Source organism: Oxyura jamaicensis, unplaced genomic scaffold, assembly GCF_011077185.1.
Source record: "Oxyura jamaicensis isolate SHBP4307 breed ruddy duck unplaced genomic scaffold, BPBGC_Ojam_1.0 oxyUn_random_OJ71445, whole genome shotgun sequence".
NCBI lineage: Eukaryota > Metazoa > Chordata > Aves > Anseriformes > Anatidae > Oxyura > Oxyura jamaicensis.
In genome coordinates this window covers 48,894-62,581 of record NW_023310524.1, presented here as the reverse complement: position 1 = coordinate 62,581, position 13,688 = coordinate 48,894, and the positions used below count along the sequence as shown (strand labels likewise).

At 45.9% G+C, this 13,688-nt stretch overlaps 1 protein-coding gene across 1 annotated transcript in view; it reads right to left on the bottom strand.

Moving 5' to 3' along the window:
* The window catches only part of LOC118159647 (transcription factor RFX3-like), a gene marked incomplete at its 5' end in the record, with an annotated part of 71,389 nt that overhangs the window by 14,968 nt on the left and 42,733 nt on the right, over positions 1-13,688 (bottom strand). Inside the window, 2 exons of the mRNA XM_035314216.1 lie at positions 7,279-7,428; positions 7,679-7,776. Of these exons, the coding sequence (XP_035170107.1) occupies positions 7,279-7,428; positions 7,679-7,776 (248 nt within the window). The remainder of the gene's footprint in view (positions 1-7,278; positions 7,429-7,678; positions 7,777-13,688) is intronic.

Sequence of the window (13,688 nt, the reverse complement as noted above, 5' to 3'; positions counted from 1 at the left end):
GGGACCTGGCCTATCGAGCTGCAATTGATGCTACTATCAACCTAGTGAAAGACCCTGTGGCCACTCCAAGTCCTGTGACAGGCCCAACGGCCACACCAACCCCTAGGATAGACCCTGCAGCCGCTCCAGTTCCAGCTCCTGCAGCCGCTCCAGTTCGAGCTCCTGCAGCCGCTCCAGCTCCTGCATCCTCTCCAGCTCCAGCACCTGCAGCCGCTCCAGTTCCAGCTCCTGCAGCCGCTCCAGTTCCAGCTCCTGCAGCCACTCCAGCTCCTGTGGCTGGGCCAGAGAAACGAGCCGTAGCAGTGCAAGTTGCCCCTGCAGAGGGTGTTCCAATTCCTGTGGCAGACCCTGTGGCTGAGTCAGAGAAACGAGCTGTAGCAGTACAAGTTGCCCCTGTAGACAAGGTGAACAAATGGTCTAGAGACTCAGGTCGTTTAGAAGGCAGAGAGTCTTCTGCTAGGTGTAGGTATGGAGAAGACGAGGCTGGGCCATCAGGGATGCAGGAGGATGAAGATGAGGATGTTGAAAAATCAACAGTAACTACCTGAAACCTATACCAGCGTGAGCTAGAAGATGTACGATAAGTTTTTGGTCGCTGCATAGGTGAGCAGCTTGTCACCTGGCTGCTCCGGTGCTGGGATACCGGAGCCAATTGTGTGGAATTAGAGGGCAAGGAAGCCAGGCGGCTGGGATCCCTTGCTAGAGATGCAGGCATTGACAAAGCAATTGCAGATGGAGCACGATCTCACAGCCTCTGGAGGCGTCTCCTGTCAGCTGTGAGGGAAAGGTATCGCTTCAAAGAAGAACTTGTATGTCTACCAAGCAAAGGGAACACTCTGGAGAAGGGAATCCAGTACCTGAGGGAATTAGCTGTACCTAGACAACGAATGAACATCCACAGATCCAGATAAAGTCAAGTGTACATGACCCATGTGGCGGAAGTTTGTACGGCATGCACCATCATCATATGCCAGCTCATTGGTAATAATGGCCTGGAAAGAGGATGAGGAACCCACAGTGAATGAAGTGGCTAAACAACTCTGGTAGTACAAAGAAATTCTCTCCTCTTCCTTACAGGCCTCTGTCTCGGCTGTGGAGAAACTTTCTGAAAGCATCCATCAACTAAAAGAGAATATTTTGGAGAAACTTTCTGAAAAGGTCCACCACCTCGAAAAGAGTTTATTTTCCTCCCCTCCTGTACAAACCAGTGTCTCCGCTATTAGGGGTAAGCGTTCATCTGTGCAAGGAAGACGATATGGTGGATACACACCCCGTGCTATCCTGTGGTTTTACCTATGTGACCATGGAGAGGACATGAGAAAATGGGATGGAAAATCTACCTCGATCCTGGAGGCACGGGTATGTGAGTTGCAAGGAAAAACAATCGGGAAAAAAGGGGTTCTCTGAAAAGGTTGCTGCTCCAACTTCCAGCAGGCAGTCCTTTAAACACAGGAATGAAGATTCTGACGAGGATTAGAGGGGCCCTGCCTCCAGCCAGGGGGAGGAAAGGGACAATCGAGTTTATTGGACTGTGTGGTTTCAGTGGCCTGGCATGTCAGACGCACAGAAGTATAAGGCTTTAGTAGACACCGGTGCACAATGTACTCTAATGCGATCAAGCTATAAAGGGCCAGAAGCCATCAGTATTTATGGAGTGACGGGGGGATCCCAGCAGTTAACTATATTGGAGGATGAAGTGAGTCTAACTGGGAATGAGTGGCAAAAACATGGTATTGTGACTGGCCCGGATGCTCCGTGCATCCTTGGCATAGACTATCGTAGAAGAGGATATTTCAAGGACCCAAAAGTGTTCCAGTGGGCTTTTGGCATAGCTGCCTTAGAGACAGAGGGCATTAAACAGTTGTCTACCTTGCCCGGTCTCTCAGAGGACCCTTTTGTTGTGGGGCTGCTGAGGGTCGAAGAACAACAAGTGCCAATTGCTACCACAACTGTGCACCGGCAGCAATATCACACCGACCGAGACTCCCTGATTCCCATCCATGAGGTAATTCATCAACTGGAGAGCCAAGGAGTGATTAGCAAGACTCATTCACCTTTTAATAGTCCCATATGGCCAGTGAGAAAGTCTAACGGTGAGTGGAGGCTAATAGTGGACTATCGTGGCCTGAATGAGGTCACACCACCACTGAGTGCTGCAGTGCCAGACATGTTAGAACTCCAGTACGAACTGGAATCAAAGGCAGCCAAGTGGTATGCCACAATTGATATCGTTAATGCATTTTTCTTCATCCCTCTAGCAGCAGAGTGCAGGCCTTTACTTGGAGGGGAGTCCAATATACTTGGAATCGGCTGCCCCAGGGGTGGAAACATAGCCCTACAATTTGCCATGGACTGATCCAGTGGGATAGAGAATTCGATATTGGTGCCTCTATTTGAATTATTAAAGGGAGATACTGATATTAATGCCCCAAGGCAATGGATTGAGGAGGCTCATAAAGCATTGCAAATGGTTAACGAAAGAATCTCGGCACAGCAACACCACCTCCTTAGTGAGAACCTCCCCCTTCAATTATATATTTGTAATCAAGAACAACAAACAGTAGCTATTATTGGGCAATAGGATCCCTGCCGTAAGGACACCTTAGTGGTCCTGGAATGGGTCTTTTTACCCCATCAACCCTGAAAAGTTATTGCAACGTGATTGGAAATGTTCGCCATCCTAATAAAGAAAGGACATGAGAAAATAGCTGAATTAGCAGGAGAAGAGCCCAATCTGATTATAATTCCCATAGTAAAAGACTATTTAACCTGGTGTTTGCAGAACACTTTAGAGCTCCAAATAGCGTTGACAGGATTTGACAGACAGGTTGATACCCACCATCCACCTCATAAAATGTTCTCCTTTTATAATAATATAAAAATTGAAGAGCAGCTGTTGTGCCGACGGCAACCAATGAATGGGCGGACAGTCTTTACAGATGGGTCTGGAAAAACAGGTGAAGCTGTAGTAACTTGGGAAGAATGTGGAAAGTGGCACCACCAAATTGAGCAGATCCAAGGTTCTCCACAGATACTTGAATTACATGCTATTATAATGGCTTTTAAGTGCTGGCCAACAGTACCTTTGAACATTGTATCGGACTCACAATATGCTGTAGGTGTCGCTCAGTGCATTGAGAGGGCACATTTGAGACATATCCCAAAGGAAAACTTGTTTCTAAAATTTAAGGAGCTGTTATTTTTGGTAGAGCAGCAAGTGCACCCGTCTTGTATTATTCACATGCAGAGCCACACCATGTTACCTGGTATTTTTGCAGAGGGTAACGCACGCACTGACCGGCTAACTAATATGACCCTGACTGCCCCGGTGCCTAAGGTGCTGGAGCAAGCACCGTTATCCCTTTCTTTTTTCCATCAATCCGCCAAAGTCTTGGTGAAACAATTTGCTATATCGATCACTGACGCCAAATTGATTGTCCAAACATGTTGTGATTGTCAACAACATGTTTTGACCCCGTCTTTAATGGTAAACCATAGAGGTCTACGGTCCTTACAGTTATGGCAGACAGACATAACGCATATTCCAGAATTTGGTCACTTGAAATATGTTAACATATCAGTAGATACTTTCTCTCATGCTATTTGGGCGACAGTTGCGGTGGGTGAAACTAGTCGCCATGTCCAGGCTTACTTCCACGTTGCTTTCACAATTCTAGACATCCCAAAGGAAATGAAACCTGACAATGGCACCGCCTATGGTAGTCAGTCCCTTCACAGGAATTCCTCATTCCCCCATGGGTCAAGCCACTGTAGAGCGCACACATCGCACCTTGAAAACACTGCTAAATAAACAAAATGGGGGAGACACCCAGGAAACACCACAGAACAGGTTGGGAAAGGCACTTTACGTAATGAATCACCTAGCATTACCATTTCCTCACAAAGAGGTACCACCCATAGTAAAACATTATGAAAATATGAATTGCACGATGTCACAGGTGCCAGAATCAGAGTAATGGTAAAAAAATTAAACACAGGTCTTTGGGAGGGACCCCAGCCTCTAATAACTTGGGGTCGAGGGTATGCTTGTGTCTCCACAGGTCACGGACCAAGATGGGTACCAGCAAGGGGAGTAAAGCCATGGTTGGCCTCCTCCTCACAATCGCCGCTGTCATCGGTTATTGCCAGCCCTGGGTCTCCATCCAACCACACTGCAACATCTGGGTCACCCTTGCCAACATGACAGGACAAGAATCGATGTACCTGTCCCTGGCTAGTGCTAACGACCCGTTTACGACATGCCTGGTGGGGATCCCGGGAGATAACAGAGTGGACTGAAATAAGCAGCCAGACAGGCAGCGGACAACAACTGGCAATAAAGAATGGAAGAGTCGCGGTAGACAACTGGGATGGGTGGACTGTCTACTTACCGCAAGCATCCCTAGAGCCACAGGAATTAGATATCCTGGGAAGTGTAACAGCAACAGCATGTGTAAGGTTCAATTACACAGGCAAAAACCAAACCATGAAACAAATCATCAACACCACACTTGCTCCTTATCGCAATGCATCTCTTTGGTGTAATTATACGTCCAACAACAAATCACGTTCCAGAAATGCCCCTTTGGCATTGCCCTCAGGATTTTTTTTTGGTTTGTGGCGATTGGGCATGGCAGGGCATTCCACCTCATTTATATGGGAGGTCCATGTACCATTGGATGTCTCACCTTATGAACACTCAATATGCTGATGATTGTAAACATTACCAGAATTTACAAGACGCAGAAACGTAGTGTAGAGGCCTATGCAGAAGGCTGCAATGATGAGCTTGATTTCTGGCAAGCTGACAAAGCTATAATAGCATCATTCCTTGCGCCAGGAGCAGCTCTGCTCGGCTGTGGGATCGACTGTGGAGTGGACGCCCCTAGGTGCACCCCGAGCATTTTCCTCGGAGGGGTCTCCACTCTCAGCCGCTCACCGTGGGAATAGACAAGGACCTCCTGAAGCCGCGGACAAACAGTATGTTTTACAGTACAGGAAGGGCCTGTAAGTCATATGCGTGGATGGGGCAGCTGGTAAATTGTGCAGAGATGTTTGGCGTGCAGCACAGTCCCCGTAAGGGAGGAGGGTACCCTACAGCCTGACTGATAGAGTGGTCAAGGGGATTTGCTGACCGATAGAGCGGCCTCTAGCGATCCTATGAGTAGATCGAGCAAATCTGAGGTTACCGCTGCATCCCAGTTTTGGGAGCCAGAATGGACCTGCTAATGACTATATAAGAAGCAGGAGAAGGGTAATCAGCCATCTTAAATTTGTGACAAGGTTACCTGGGTAATGTTTGCAGCTGCTTGAGGTCTACTAACTGGAGTGTTAATAATTTTATGTCTTATTTGTAGATGTCTGGGTATCTCATGTGGAAAGCATTTGTGTAAGTGTATGTGTTTGAGACAAAGTATTGTTGTGAAGTGAGTTACTCCACAAGGAACACGGCCAGAGATGATACAAACAATTTTGCTTATTGTTTTAAGTGATATATTCTTGTGGTATGAATGAGAAGTGCAAGGGGCCTCTTTGCGTGATTGCATGATTGTGCTGTGAGAGTGAGATGCGGCATTGCTGCGAAGCAACATCCCTAGCGCTTAGTGGCTTGTTGACTGATGTAGATTCTATTAGGCAAGCTACTTTACAAAACTGAGCTGCTATCGATTTTTTGCTTTTAACACAAGGGCATGGTTGTGAAGAATTTGAAGGTATGTGTTGCATAAATCTTTGTGTTGCATAATCCTCAGACGGTTTACCAACAAATTAAGCAACTCAAGGAACTAACAGGGAAGTTAAAAACAAGCTCATTAGGACTTGATATGTGGCTAAGCGACCTAGGCATCGCGGGTTGGTTAAGGGAATTAGTCAAGATGGCAATAGTAATTCTGCTTGTGATTTTCACTCTGTTGCTTATTGTACCTTGCTTATTGCAATGTATGTTCTTTGATAGAAAAATCTATAAAAAGTTTTTGGTTGAAAATAAAAAAGGGGGAATTGAGGGGAAGGTAGCCTTGCGCTGTTTGACACATCCCTGAACTAGAGATAATGAAGAAGTAAGCGGTAGAAACAAAAACTTGAGCAAGGTTGAGATAAATAACTTGGCTGTAGTGTTAAAGATGAGCTTTGCGCAGTGGCCAATTGCTGGCTGGCTTGAGGTGCGTGTCTGAGGGTCTCTGACCAATTGTATGACAGATTCAGGCACGTGAACAGTGTTTGAGGCTATGGGGAAAGTATATGTAGTGGAGAAAAATTGTAATAAATGTCTCTTGTTCAAGAGCCATCAGGAGTCCGTGTCTTTCATCCCTTCGTCCCACCAAAGCTCTGTCTGGGAAGCTGTGTCAGTTGTGGTGAGTGCAGAGCTTAGAGAGGCCATGTGCTGGGTGGATACCATCACTCCCTGGTCGAGCTGGCAAAGCTCCCGCACAAACTGCCATGCAAACTGTGGTGCCACACCACACCCTGGCTGACACACCACACCTTTATTGCCGCACTCCTGGTCACTCATGCTCCCTAGGGGCTGCCTTTGTACTTGTGGGGGGGTGGGGGGATGGCCACCACTGCTCCTGGCCCCACCCAAGCCTTGCCAGCTGCTCTTGTGAGGGCTGCCAGCTCCTGGCAGTTCTCTCCACTCCCATGGCTCTCTCCACTCCCTGGGGTTTCCTCAATGCAGGAACCCCACTGCATGGAGGAAGGAAGAGGTAAAAGGGAAACCTTTTTTTAAACCTAATGAAACATAATAAATTAATCTTTTACAGATTACTGGAAACTAGTACTAACCAGTTACTTAGGAAAGGTGGGAAATTTAAACACAAACAATTGAAGAAAGTATATTAATGACATCGTCTTTGAAATAAAAATTAATTTAATGAAACAATCACTACTAGAAATAGTACTGTTTGATTAATATTTTTAATGGAAGATCAAAAGCTATGCTACTGTCCAAGATTTCATATTTATGCATCATTCATGATGTCCATTCTAAGACCACATATACTCTTTACTTTTATTTGCACCAAATGAAAACTGGCAGAATGTATGGTCTGAAAGATAAGAAGTCTTCAGAGACAATGGAAACAGGTAATGGCTCTGAGCTTCTACTTAAGGCTAAAGTGTAAGCTGGTAAGTTTCAACTGAATCACTGCATATACAAAAATCAGGAAAATGTTCTCACTTTGCTTTATTGATGGAATAATAAGAAATAGCAACAACAACAAAAAAAAAAAAAAGGGGGAAATGCATTTTTTTAAAAGTCTGTTGTTTAAAGCCAGAGTTTACCTGGACATTGGCAAAATCAACACGGTTGAGATCACTGAGCATCTGGTTGATCTGAGAAGTGTTCTGAAGCACAGCCCGAGCTGCCTGAGCCAGGTGATTAAGAGATGTGTATCTTCGCAGAGTCTGGGCAAAGGCACTTACAGTGGCAACCTATGAAAAAAATCCATTTATCTCAGATCAGCTCTCAGATATTGCAATTCACATATAATACAACGAATACAGTTTTTCCTATTCTTTTTTTTATGCAAAAGAAAATGATTTCCAATCCTGTGTTTCATGTTTGAAATTCAACTTAAATGACACTTAGCATAGAAGTTAAAATGTTGCTACTTTTAGATTTTAAATGACATTCAGTGTACATTTGCATAAAGTAATGAAAAGTGCAGTAAGCTTTGTTTACCTTGGTTTCTATCATTCTCTGTGGAATATTGTTCATAGCACTGGAAAGCCAACCTTCAAGGCTTTTTGCAAAATTGCGAATGGCTTGGGTCAAGGCACCTAAACATTAAAGAACAAAAATACAGTGAAAAAGGTAGCAAGTTAACTCTCTTGAAATCGCTTGTATCCTCAGTATTTAAATATTCCACACTGAGATCTGCTGCATTTGTTGGCTCAGAGACTTATCCAATCTAGTTTTGGATCCCTCCCAATACAAAGAAGGATGTTGATAAACTGGAGCAAGTTCAGCAGAGGGCCATCAACATGATCAGGTAGCTGGAGCACATCCCCTATGAGGAGAGACTGAGAGAACTAGGCTTGTTCAGCCTGAGCAAGAGAAGGTTTTGGGGAGCCTAATAGCAGCCTTTCAATACCTACAAGGTCATCAAGAAGATGAAATAAGTTTCTTCACAATGATGCATGGCAGGGGGGTGATACACACCAGGCATAAATTGAAAAAAGAGAGGTCCTGACCTGAAATAAGATTTTTTTTCATGGTGAAGACAGTCAAGCAGTGCAACAGGTTGCGCAGAGAGTTTTGTGTAGTCTCTGTCCCTGGACGTTTACAAGACCCAAATGGATAAAGTTCTGAGCAATCTGGTCTGAATTCAGCATTGACCATCCTTGAGCAGAAGGTTGGACTGGAGACCTCCTGAGGTCTCTTCCAACATGAATTATTATTTAGGTTTTGATTTAACAAGCACAACTGACCATTTCAACTAAGACCCTTTCGAGAAACCTATGACTAGTAGTGAAAATTGTTTTGGGCATTCCTACAGGTATACTGGCAATTGCAACAGTTGTTTCCTATCCACTGAAAACTTCTATCATGAATTTTCACCCTTCAATTTTGCCTAAGTGCTTTTTCTTTTAAAGAGCAAAACCAGGTAGGAAACAGCAATTATTGAAATACTGCTGTTTCCTTAAGTAAGCACAAAGTACCCTGAACCATTGCCATTATGCTGTTTACCTCAGTTATGAAGAACAAAATGCAATGTGCAGTGTTCAAAGACAGTATCAATAATCAATATATAATAATGTGTTTAGCTAAAATAAAGTAGGATTGTTCTTACTGCTGTGAAATCTTGATGGAGAATGAAGGTTGGTACAATAATGAAGAAGAAAAAAAAAGACAAGGGAAACCACATATTATCTTTAAGTAATTTTTCACTATATCTAAGAAGAAATAGTCCAAGTAAAGAGACTAAGGAGACTAAGGAGTAAAGAGACTAAGGAGCATCAGGGTGTGTGAGCATGAGACTGACTGGTGGAGTAACTTCCTGGTGTGCCAGATGGAAGGGCGCTGGCGGGATGCCCCCCAGAGGGAGGTGGAGCCCTTGCCCTGTTGCTATTGGGCAGAGGGAGGGGATCAAAAAGACGAGGAGGTTTGGAAGCGAGTCCCAGTTCAGCGTCACAGGCAACCCCCCTCCCTACCTACCTCGATTCCCCAGGTGCCCCTCCAGGTTTGAGGCCCTGGATCTTGAAGGAGAGGTAGGTGATGATGTGGTGGAAGGTCCGCCTACGAGGTCACATCAGAAGAGGCAGTCGACACCACACGTCAAGCCTGCCTCCGAAAAGAAAGAAAGAAGGGTAATTGTAGTAGATTCCCTTCTGAGAGGAACAGAGGGCCCAATATGCAGAGTTGACCCTTGTTGAAGGGAAGTCTGTAATCTACCTAGAGCCTGGATCAGGGATATCACCAGGACACTCCCCAGCCTGGTGCGCTCGACAGACTACTACTCACTACTGATCTTCCAGATAGGTGGAGAGGAAGCTGCATCCTGTAGTCTGAGGGGAATGAAGAAAGACTTCAAGGCCTAGGGAAGGTTGGTGAAAGAGTCTGGAGCACAAGTCATTTTCTCTTCCCTCCTTCCATTCTGGGGTGATGATGTGGGACAGAATAGAAGGATCCAGTCCATAAATGATTGTCTATGTGATTGGTGCTACAGGTGAGGCTTCGGGTTCTTTGATAATGGTTGGTTTTATAAGACACCAGGCCTGACAGTAGTAATATGCAGGAAAGGTTTATCTCAGGGGCAAAAGGGTTCTGGGACAGGAATTAGCAGGGCTCATTTGGAAAGCTTTAAACTAGATTCGGAGGGAGAGGGGAATGTAGCTGGGCTTGCACTGCTGGGGCAGCGCCCTAGCAGTGATGAAGACCGGGAGACCTCCCACCCCCCTAGGGTGAAATCAGCATGCTCAGCTCGCTCCCTAAAATGCCTGTACACCAATGCATGTAGCATGGGGAATAACCAGGAGGAGTTAGAAATCTGTGTTCAGTCAGGAGACTATGATTTAGTGGCAATTACAGAGACATGGTGGGACAGCTCACATGACTGGAATGTGGTCATGGATGGTTATGTCCTCCTCAGGAAAGACAGGCCAGCAAGGCGAGGTGGTGGAGTTGCTCTTTATGTGAAAGAGCAACTACATTGGACTGAGTACTGTCCAGGGGCAGATGAGGAGCAAGTTGAGAGTCAGTGGGTGAGAATTAAGGGGCAGGCTGGCATGGGGGATACTGTTGTGGGTGTCTATTACAGGCCACCAGATCAGGATGAGTTGATGAGGCCTTCTACAGGCAGCTGATAGCAGCCTCGTGATCACAGGCCCTGGTTATCATGGGGGATTTCAACTACCCTGACATTTGCTGGAAGGCTTACTCAGCCAGCCATTCACAGTCCAGGAGGTTCCTTCAGTGTATTGATGATAACTTCCTGATGCAAATGGTGGACGTGCCAACTAGGAGAGGAGCGCTGCTGGATCTTGTCCTCACTAACAAGGAGGGGCTGATTGAAGCAGTGAAGGTTGAGGGCAGCCTTGGTTGCAGCAACCATGAGATGGTGGAGTTTAGGATCTCATGTGGCAGGAACAGAATACCAAGCAGAATTGCAACACTGGACTTCAGTAGGGCCAACTTTGGCCTTCTCAAGCATTTGCTAGGGGAAATCCCATGGGACAAGGTACTTGAAGGAAAAGGGGCCCAAGATAGCTGGTTAGCATTCAAGGACTGCTTCTTCCAAGATCAAGATCAGAGCATCCCAACAGGTAGGAAGTCAAGAAAGAGAGCCAGGAGACCTGCATGGTTAAACAAGGAACTGCCAGGCAAACTCAAGTGGAAGAGGAGAGTCTACAGATCATGGAAGTAGGGGCTGGCCACTTGGGAGAAATATAAGACTGTTGTCAGAGGATGTAGGGAGGCAACTAGGAAAGCTAAGACCTCCCTAGAATTAAACCTTGCAAGAGGGGTCAGGGACAACAGAAAGAGCTTCTTCAAATGCATTGAAGATAAAGAGAAGGCAGAGTTACTGAATATACTTCTCTGTTTATAGTGCTGGAGGCTGTCCTGAGGAGTCCCGTACCCCTGAGGCTACAGACGAAGTCAGAATAAAGGAGGAGTTTGCCTCAGTTGATGAGGGCTGGGTTAAGGACCCATTAAGCAAGCTGGACATCCATAAGTCCATGGGTCCTGAGGGGATGCACCCACGGGTGCTGAGGGAGCTGGCAGAAGTCATTGCTAGGCCACTCTATCAGTCGTGGGCATTGGGAGAGGTGTCTGAGGACTGGAGGAAAGCAAATGTCACTCCAGTCTTCAAAAAGGGCAAGAAGGAGGACCTGGGTAACTATAGACCAGTCAGCCTCACCTCCATCCCTGGTAAGGTGATGGAAAAATTTCTCCTTGGCATTGTCTCTAGACATACCAAGGATAAAAGGGTCATTAGGGGCAGTCAACATAGCTTCACCAAGGGGAAGTTGTGCTTGACCAACCTCATAGCCTTTTATGAGGATATAACCAGGTGGATAGATGATGGAAAGGCAGTGGATATGGTCTATCTTGATTTCAGTAAAGCATTTGACACTGTCTTCCACAGCATCCTCGCAGCTAAACTGGGAAAGTGGTCTGGATGATCGGGTAGTGAGGTGGACTGTGAACTGGCTGAAGGGAAGAAGCCAGAGTGTTGTGGTCAATGGGACAGAGTCAAGTTGGAGGCCTGTGTCTAGCAGAGTTTCTCAAGGGTCGGTACTGGGACCAGTGTTGTTTAATATATTCATTGATGACTTGGATGAGGGAATGGAGTGCGCCATCAGCAAGTCTGCTGACAACACTAAACTGGGAGTGGCTGACATGCCGGAAGGCTGTGCTGCCATCCAGGGGGACCTCGGCAGGCTGGAGAATTGTGTGGGGAGAAACTTAAATATAATGAGGGCAAGCATAGAGTCCTGCATCTGGGCAAGAACAACTCCAGACATCAGTATAAGTTGGGGACTGCCCTGCTGGAAAGCAGTAAAGGGGAGAGGGACAGCGGGATGACCATGAGCCAGCACTGTGCCCTTGTGGCCAAGAAAGCCAATGGCATCCTGGGGTGTATCAGAAGGGGGGTGGTTAGTAGGTCAAGAGAGGTACTCCTCCCCCTCTACTCTGCCCTAGTGAGACCGCATCTGGAATATTGTGTCCAATTCTGGGCCCCTCAGTTCAAGAAGGACAGGGAACTACTTGAGAGAGTCCAGCACAGAGCCACAAGGATGATTAAGGGAGTGGAGCATCTCCCTTACCAGGAAAAGCTGAGGGAGCTGTGTCTCTTTAGCTCGGAGAAGAGGACACTGAGGGGTGACCTTATTAACATTTATAAATATGTAAAGGGCGAGTGTCAGGAGGATGGAGCCAGGCTCTTCTCATTGACACCCAATGGGGCAATGGATGCAACATGGAACATAGGAGGTTCCGCTTAAATATGAGACAACTTTTTTACGGTGAGGGTGACAGAACACTGGACCAGGCTGCCAAAGGGGGTTGTGGACTCTCCTTTTCTGGAGACTTTCAAAACCTGCCTGGATGCATTCCTGTGTGACATGATTTAGGTGTTCCTGCTCTAGCAGGGGGATTGGACTAGATGATCTTTCAAGGTCCCTTCCAATCCCTAATATTCTGTGATTCTGTTATTCTGTAAAGACTGGGTTTTGCTTATGAGGCAAAAAACACGCTTGGTAGAGTAAGAATTAATAGTGAATGGAAGTCACCTACTATGAGACATGCCCTTTTTCAAATTGAGTAATCAGTGAATCCTGCAATTAGGAACTTCCTGCTAGCAAAGTTAGCCAATTTGCTTAAAAAGAAACATTATATTTTTTTTTACCTCATCCTTTTCTTCAAATTTGTAGTGATAAATACTAGTAAGTACTGTTTATGTAACCCAAATATGGATGCTCATTGGAAACGTAATTTGGATTCGTAAAACTTCTGTATTAGCTCAATACTCTATGGAACAGGCTTTTCTGTCTTTATTTTCTTGAGGTTTCCAGACAAAGAACACTCTTGTTCTGGGCATAGGATTTCAGGTACAGTCTTACCAGTGATAAACAAAGGGGAAGGTTCACTCCCCACCCCCACCCCCCACCCCCTTTTTTTTTTCCTGGAAGGACCAGTGGGTGGAAAGAAGAATGTATGGTGGCAGACACACAAATCTAAAAAAGAGACAAACTTCATTTTTCTGTCCAGCAGGACCCCCAGGTCCTTCTCTGCAAAGTTGCTTTATAGACAGTTAGCCTCCCAGCCTGTAGTGTTGCATGGGGTTACTTCATTGGAACTGCAAGACTTGGCATTTATCATTGTTAAACTTCATGAGAATCCCATCAGCTCATTTCTCCATCCTTTCCAGGTCCCTCTAACCTCCACCATATTGAGCACTCTCCGCCAATATGGTGTCATCTGCAAACTTACTGAGAGTGAACTCTGTTCCATCATCCAGGTCAATAATGAAGACCTTAAACAACACTGGTCCCAGTACTGATCCCTGAAGGACCCCACTAGTTACTGGCACCCAGCTGGACTTTGCAACATTGATCACAGAATTATTTAAGTTGGAAGGGACCTCTTGAGATAATCTACTCCAACCCCTCTGCTCAAATCAGGGTCACCTAGAATAGGTTGCTCAGGGCCTCCATTAAGAAAGAAAAGCTGGGTTATTGTCATTGGT